At 51.7% G+C, this 7,738-nt stretch overlaps 1 protein-coding gene across 1 annotated transcript; it reads left to right on the forward strand.

Annotated features, from left to right (window-relative positions):
* The first annotated feature begins 246 nt into the window (after positions 1 to 246).
* Positions 247 to 1,389, forward strand: TMEM256 (transmembrane protein 256). Its single transcript, XM_055306263.1, has 4 exons — positions 247 to 404; positions 695 to 726; positions 970 to 1,050; positions 1,150 to 1,389. The coding sequence occupies exons 1-4, from the start codon at positions 320 to 322 to the stop codon at positions 1,291 to 1,293; spliced, it is 342 nt and encodes a 113-aa protein (XP_055162238.1). The 5' UTR covers positions 247 to 319; the 3' UTR covers positions 1,294 to 1,389.
* Positions 1,390 to 7,738: the final 6,349 nt, after the last annotated feature.

Below are 7,738 nucleotides of genomic sequence, written 5' to 3' on the forward strand. Positions count from 1 at the left end.
GGGGTTGGTGTTCGAAGCAGCGATCAACTTTGAAAGTGGGCCAATCCGTGACGCAAATCCTCTAGTCCCGCCTCGCAGCCCCGCCCCTACTGCTCCGCTCCTCCGCCTCTCATTGGCTGTCGTTTCTCCGCCCGCCAGCCCGCCTCGCCACTCAGCAGAGGTTTTACAAAGGCGCAAGTACCTGAGTGAGGACCTAGACGCCGAAATGAGCGCGGCCCGGATTGGGCACCTGTGGACCTTATTTGCATGGCAGGCCGGGATTGGCTTGAGTCTTGGGCGACCTGGGCGGTGTTGGGCCGGCGCGTGACCGTCCGCTGCCATGGCCGGGTTTGGGGCAGCTTTCCGCCGTTTGGGCGCCTTGTCGGGAGCCGGGGCCTTGGGCTTGGCCTCCTACGGGGCGCACGGTCAGGGGGCTGCGGACGCCGCGGACACTGCGCTTTCGACGACCTGGGTGGGGGGTGTCTAGTGCAAGGGTGGGGTCTGTGGGGAGTGCCAGACAGCCCTCGGAGCCCTGACCCTCTTAGAGCCCCCCAGCCGGGTCCAGTCAGGTTTCCAGAAGTGCCCATGCGCGTTTGCACCAGTCGGAAGCCTCCCGGGGACGTTCCTTCTCTCCGGTGTGCCCCCGGGTCCCGTCGCGCGTTGGGGCGGTGGAGGCGGGCGCTCGGACTGGTAACCTTTGCTTCTCCTTCCACAGGCGCCCAGTTTCCGGATGCCTACGGGAAGGAGGTGAAGTAACTGCTCTGGAGCTCCCCAGCTCCCGGGGCTCCGGGCGCCCAGAGTCCGGGGTCGCCTCAGGGAGTAGGGGCGGGACGGGGCGCGGGGCTCCGGAGCGTGGGTGCCCGTGGGCGAGGCCAGCTGGGACTCCAGCCGGGGGACGAACGGGGTCTAGGCTCCAGCGTTGCTTAGGAAGTTCACCCGCACCCCACCCCCACCCCTCACCCCACCCCACCTTTCTCTTTTTTCTTACAGCTCTTTGACAAGACCAACAGACACCACTTCTTACACAGCCTGGCCCTGTTAGGGGTGCCCCACTGCAGAAAGCCCCTCTTGGTAATCCTACCCCCTCGCCCAACCTTTGTCAAGCCCCGCCTTGCCCCCTTTTGGTCCCCTTTTCTTACTCGCCTGTATTCTTCCCTGTGTATCCTTCAGGCCGGGTTACTGCTAGCCTCTGGAACCACCTTATTCTGCACCAGCTTTTACTACCAGGCTCTGAGTGGAGACCCCAGCATCCAGACTTTGGCCCCTGTAGGAGGGAGCCTGCTCATCTTAGGTTGGCTGGCCTTGGCTCTTTGAGCTTCCTTGTATTTGATTTCTGGGTACTTCTTTGAGAGTTGGAGCAAGGAGGGGATTAAAAGAGAAAGGCAAATAAAGAACTTGAGTCTTTGTTCATCTTGGAGGAAGAAGGGTAGGGATTGTCAACCTCTGAGCTCGCTCCCTTTCCTAAGACTGAATCTTGGCTCTGGAGATAGTTCACTTCAAGTTAACTTTTTATGAAGTTCTTAAATCGATGGGCAGAGTCAGAGAGAGTGCTGGAAATAAGGCAGTCTCACTGAAGTGCTCTTTGGAGTCTGGGATTCTGTGTTCTGATAAAGCCCATCATGTGGTTCTGACACCCACTAGAATTTGAAGATGACTGTAGGGTAGTGGTTTTCAGCTTTGTCCACAAATTTATTGAGAACTTACCCTAGAAGTCAGAGTGAAGGCTAGGCAGCACAAGAGGAGTGCCCTTAGTTCTAAAATATTTCAGGGGATCCCTGGGGGGCGCAGCGGTTTGGCACCTGCCTTTGGCCCAGGGCGCGATCCTGGAGACCCGGGATCGAATCCCACGTCAGGCTCCCGGTGCATGGAGCCTGCTTCTCCCTCTGCCTGTGTCTCTGCCTCTCTCTCTCTCTCTCTCTCTCTCTCTCTCTCTCTCTGTGACTATCATAAATAAATAAATAAAATAAATAAAAAAAATAAAATATTTCAGGGTTCAATCTAGGGACAAATCAACATGTATGGGGGGGGAGGTCAGGAAATGCTTCACAGTGCTTGAGACGATCCTTAAAAGAGCTCTATTGCATGGAGAAAACTGTGAATAGAGACAGAGGTGGGAAGGGAGGAGTAAGGGGCTCCATGATCTTCATTCAGTGTGGGCGGAATTTCTGAGTTAGGCAGGAGAGTGAGAAAAAATGGCAAGGCAGGCTGGAAGAGCCCCCACAGCATGTAAGGAGCTGGAGGCGATATAGGGGGTGGTGCTTTATGAAGCTAGTGCTCATCAAGTGTTAATAGTGTGTCAGACACATGTTACGAGGAAATTCAACCGCGAACAAGGCAGATGCCATCATTTCCCTGTGGCATTTCCCATCTAGTAGTGGAAGCGAACAACTCAACATACAAATGTGTCATTATGAGTTGTGCTTTGTGCTTGCAGGAAGAGAACAGGGAAGCAGATGGATGGTGAGGGTAGTGGGGGGTGTGCTCCCTTAGATGGGAAGGCCTCCCAGAGGAGGTCCCACTGAAGCTGGAGCCAAGCATATACAAAGTTGGAGGGGAAGCATAATCTAGGCTGAGAGAATAGCTGGCAAATGGGCTATAAAGGAGCAGTTCAAAGTCCTTGAGGCAGGAGAAAAGCCAGCGAGTTGGAGAAAGAGCAAAACCAGTGTGGGGCACCTGGGTGGCTCAGTTGGGCGTCTGCCCTCAGCTCAGGTCAAGATCCCAGGACCCTAGGATTAACCCCCGCATTGGGCTCTCTGCTCAGCAGAGGGCCTGCTTCTCCCTCTCCCTCTGCCTGCCGCTCTCGGCCTACTTGTATTTTCTCTCTCTCTCTCTTTAAAAACCAAAGCAAAACAAGCCAGTGTGGCTCAATGGGTAGTGATGCAGGGCCCCAGATGCTCAGTGCAGGCTTTTGCAGGAAGTGGTAAGCACATAGAATTCATCTGTAAGTCAACAGTAACTTGTTGAAAGGTTAAGGTAAGCATGCTAGGATCTGTTTTATGCATTTCAAAGACCTGGAGAATGCATCAGAGGAAGGCAAGGATGGCTGTGGGGAGACCAGTTAGGAGGCTCAGGTAGGAGATGATGGTGGTGGCTTGGCTTAGGGTTGAAGAGGTGGTCAGAAGGGCCCAATTCAGAATATACTTTGAAGGTAGTACTGATAGGACCCGCTGATGGATCAGATTTAAGGGGTGAATGAGCAGGAGACTTCTGGTCTGTACCCCCAGCTGGCTGGAGGCACCATTACTCAGATAAGAAAAACTGAGGGAAGAGATGGGGGGAGGCAGGTGTGCAGGGCAGTTTTGGGCAGGGTTGCTTCTGAAATGCCTGGGATGCATACAGGCATGTAGCTGGGGAGCTCAGGGAAGATCTGGACTCAGGTGTCCTCAGCACCCCAACTCTAGCCAATCTTCCTTCCCATCTCTTCGCCATAATCGCCCTTGGAAGGATCTCATAGGTCACTAGGGCGTCCTAGTTGCCCGATCCAATGGGTGACTTTCCATCTCGTCTTCTTTGGCCTCTGCAGCATTTGACACAGTTGGCCACACTGTCTTTGAAACACATTCTGTTGCTTCTCTGATGCCACTCCTAGTTTTTCCTCTCACTGTGGCCGCTTTGCCACCGTCTCCTTCACTACCCGGTTTAAATCAATGGTTTTCAATTTTTTTTTTTATTTATTTATGATAGTCACAGAGAGAGAGAGAGAGAGAGAGAGGCAGAGACACAGGCAGAGGGAGAAGCAGGCTCCATGCACTGGGAGCCCGACGTGGGATTCGATCCCGGGTCTCCAGGATCGTGCCCTGGGCCAAAGGCAGGCAGCAAACCGCTGCGCCACCCAGGGATCCCTCAATCAGCATACTTTTAAACCTAGGATTTCAGGCAGCCCAGGTGGCTCAGTGGTTTAGCGCCGCCTTCAGCCCAGGGCGTGATCCTGGGGTCCCGGGATCGAGTCCCACGTTGGGCTCCCTGCGTGGAGCCTGCTTCTCCCTCTGCCTGTGTCTCTGCCTCTCTCTCTCTCTGTGCCTCTCACGAATAAATAAAATATAAAATAAATAAATAAACAAACAAACAAACCTAGGATTTCTATCCCACCCTACTGAGCTCCAGACTCCCGTAGCAGCGGCAGTGTTGGCAGAATGTTCTGGGGGGGACCTGAAAGATGCGGTGATGTGGAGGGGGAGGGCTGTGTTCCAGACCCAGGCAGGAGCTTTCCAGGCAGCCCTGAAAGCAGAAGAGAGCCCTGTGCATTTGAGACCTGAGAGAATTCCTGGTGGCTGGGCTTGACGGCCAAGAGGGGGCAGTAGTGAAAGATGCGCAAAAGGACAGGCCAAATACTGGATGGCCTTGGGCTGAGGTGTTTGTTAGGCTCTCTTCTGAGGGCAGTGGGCAGCCATGGAAGCATTTATATCCAGGGAGGAGGCACGATTTGAGGTGTATTAGTAAAGCACAATATGTTAGTGAGGACCACAATAGAACCGCAGAGGGAACCTCCAAAGTGGCCCAGAGTGCCAGTGGCAGAGCCAGCACTGAACCCCAGGCTCCAGGCTCCCAGTCCAGGGCTCTTGCTGCATTTCCATCCTTCACCCCAGCCAGAGGGTGTGGGACAGGGAACAACCAAGTTGAGGAGACCCCAACATCCAGAATGGCCACCCTCTCTGTAATGTGATTCCCTAAGACCTCAGCTTTGACCCTGCCAGTGGGCAGGGTTCTCGTGGAGCCAGGGTAAATAGGCCTGCTTGGTAACTGGTCCCTGTTATTACTGCACAGTGCCTCCAGTTCTTAGCAGTCCTGCAACGTAGGGGGAAGTGAAGCCACCAGAGTTGGAGCAACTTGTTCTAGATCACAGCTGGGGCTGGTGTAAGCTGGGATTCCAACTTCTGTCCAACTCCCAAGCTAAGTTCTTTCCTTTTTTTTCTTTTCTTTTTTTTTAAAAATATTTTATTTATCTATTCATGAGAGACACACAGAGAGAGGCAGAGACACAGGCAGAGGGAGAAGCAGGCTCCCTGCAGGGACCCCAATATGGGACTCAGTCCCAGGACCACGGGATCACACACTGAGCCGAAGGCAGACGTTCAACCACTGGGCCACCCAGGTGCCCCAAGTTCTTTCTTCTTGTACACAGCAAGACACTCCGACTTCAGCAGTGAAGACAGATCCTGGTAAAAAAAAAAAAAAAAAAAAAAAAAAAAAAAAAAGATGATAATCTGATACCATGGGATCAGTGTTACAAGGAGATACTCTGGTGGGCTCCTTTTGCTTCTGGGGACTGGTAAATGTTTCTGTCCATCCGCTGGGTGTCAGTGTGAACAGTTCACTGGGAGAAAAGGGACACACCATAGTGTTAACATGTCAAGAGGGAGAACAGGATGGAGTGGCAGGCAGGAAATGACCAAACAGAAAGAGCAGAGGCTGACTGGGAAGGGCCTCCTGGGCCCACCCTAAGTCAACTTTAGTTGACTTTTTCTCCCAGTCTGTCTCCAGGCCATCACCAAGGCCTGTTGGCTGAATGTGTAACCACAATTAACCATTTCTCACCACCTGCATTGCTACCACTCCAGTCCCTGGCCTAAGCCCCAGGCATGTCCAACCTAGCTTTTTTGCAAGAACTTCCTTCTGCCCTGGGCCTACCTACAGCCTACTCTGGACAAAGCAGCCTGAGAGAGAGAGAGAGAGAGAGATCGACTGACCCTGTAACACGGTGGTCCTCAGCCTTTGCTGCACAGTAAAATCTTCAGGGGATTCTCAAAAGGTTCTACTGTCTGCATCTTACCCCGGATAATTGACTTGATTCTAATTGACTTGATAGGACCCGGGGCCCATGCAGAAGTATTCTGTAAAGCACCCAGATGATTCTGTCTTGTGGCCGGAGTTGAAGGCCCCTGTTTGAGTATGTAAGTCTCACATCCCTGCCCAAACCCTGCAACCCTTCCCATCTTACTCAGAGTCCAGTCCAGTGGTCTGCAGGGCTGTATGTGATCTGGGCTCCTGTGACTTCTCCCCCGTTCATTCCATTCCGGCCACACTGGCCTCCTTTTTGTTCATTGAACAAGTAATGCACACTTCTCTCTCAGGGCTTTTGCTTTTGCCATCTTCTCTGCCTGAAACATTCTTCTTTGGAAGTCGGCCTGGCTCCATCCTTGACCTCCTTTAGGTCTTTGCTCAACTACCATCTTCTTGGTGATAGCTTCTTCATCCATGCTCTTCCGAATTGCGGCCCCCTGCCCACCCCTCTGTATACTATCTTGTTCTATCTTTTTTTTTTCATAGCACTTGTTACCATCTGACTTCCAGTATATTTTACATTATCTGTCTCTTCTCTACTAGAATGCAAGCCCTAGGATATCAGCAACTTTTGTTAATTTTTTTGTTGTTGTTAATTTTTTTTTTTAACTGCTGTATATACCTGGGCACCTGGCTGGCTCAGTGGGTTAAGTGTCTGCCTTGGAGTCAGGTCATGATTCCAGGGTCTTGGGATGGAGCCCTTAGTCCGGCTCCCTGCTCAATGTGGAGTCTGCTTCTCCTTCTCCCTCTCCTCCCCCTGCTTGTGCTCTCTCTCTGTCTCTCAAATAAACAAATAAATATTTAAAAAATAGGGATCCCTGGGTGGCGCAGCGGTTTGGCACCTGCCTTTGGCCCAGGGCGCGATCCTGGAGACCCGGGATCGAATCCCACGGCGGGCTCCCAGTGCATGGAGCCTGCTTCTCCCTCTGCCTGTGTCTCTGCCTCTCTCTCTCTCTGTGACTATCATAAATAAATTAAAAAAAAATAAAATAAAAATAAAAAACAAACAAACAGGGGGATCCCTGGGTGGCTCAGCGGTTTAGCGCCTGCCTTTGGCCCAGGGCACGATCCTGGGGTCCCGGGATCGAGTACCATGTCGGGCTCCTGGCATGGAGCCTGCTTCTCCCTCCTCCTGTGTCTCTGCCTCTCTCTCTCTCTCTCTCTCTCTCTCTCTCTGTCTATCATAAACAAATAAATAAGTAAATCTTAAAAAAAATAAAAATAAAAAAACAAACCGGACCCTGCTATATATTCCTATCAAATGCTAACATATAGTAAGTGCTCACTAAATCTTTTTTTGAAGAACTGAATTTCTGTATATTTATATGTTTGGGTGGATGCTGGTCCATGGTTTGGCTCACATAGAATCTGAGGTACTGCGATCCCTGGGTGGCTCAGGGGTTGAGCGTCTACCTTTGGCTCAGGGTGTGATCCCAGGGGTCCTGGGATCAAATCCTGCATTGAGCTCCCTGCAGGGAGTCTGCTTCTCCCTCTGCCCGTGTCTCTGCTTCTGTTTCTCTCCTGAATAAGTGAATAAAATATTAAAAAAAAAAAAAGAATCTGAGGTACTGAGGGAAACCAGCAGAGAGGTCAGGCACTTGGGTCTGAAGCACATGATGAGTGAAGCTGTGGGAGCAGGTGACCAGCCCGGAGGAACTTGGACATGGGCAAAGGAGCCCCGTACCCCCAAATTTGCTTTTTCTTGCATTCATCTTGATGGGTGATGCCTCCACCTGCCTGGTCACCAGACAGGTACCTGAGGTCATCCTAAACTCCTCACCTCCACATCTCACCCCTCAAACAAGTTCTCTATTATTGTCTAGGTGTCCCCCAGGTCTGCCACTTGTGTCTGTACTAATAACACAGCATCCTCTCCTCCTGGCTACCATCAACAACCCAGACCATTGTTCTTCACCTTGCGGCTTAAATGGTTTTTCTAAAACACAAAATTGACCTTCTTTTTGGATCTAAAAATCAT

Source organism: Nyctereutes procyonoides, unplaced genomic scaffold, assembly GCF_905146905.1.
Source record: "Nyctereutes procyonoides isolate TBG_1078 unplaced genomic scaffold, NYPRO_anot_genome, whole genome shotgun sequence".
Taxonomy (NCBI): domain Eukaryota; kingdom Metazoa; phylum Chordata; class Mammalia; order Carnivora; family Canidae; genus Nyctereutes; species Nyctereutes procyonoides.

What these genes read in the sequence shown, in the direction of transcription:
- TMEM256 (XM_055306263.1), top strand. Translation starts at nt 320, where the DNA reads ATGGCCGGGTTTGGGGCAGCTTTCCGCCGTTTGGGCGCCTTGTCGGGA. An exon ending in GGCCTCCTACGGGGCGCACG is followed by an intron (nt 405 to 694) that starts GTCAGGGGGCTG and finishes CTCCTTCCACAG; the next exon opens with GCGCCCAGTTTCCGGATGCC. An exon ending in CGGATGCCTACGGGAAGGAG is followed by an intron (nt 727 to 969) that starts GTGAAGTAACTG and finishes TTTTTCTTACAG; the next exon opens with CTCTTTGACAAGACCAACAG.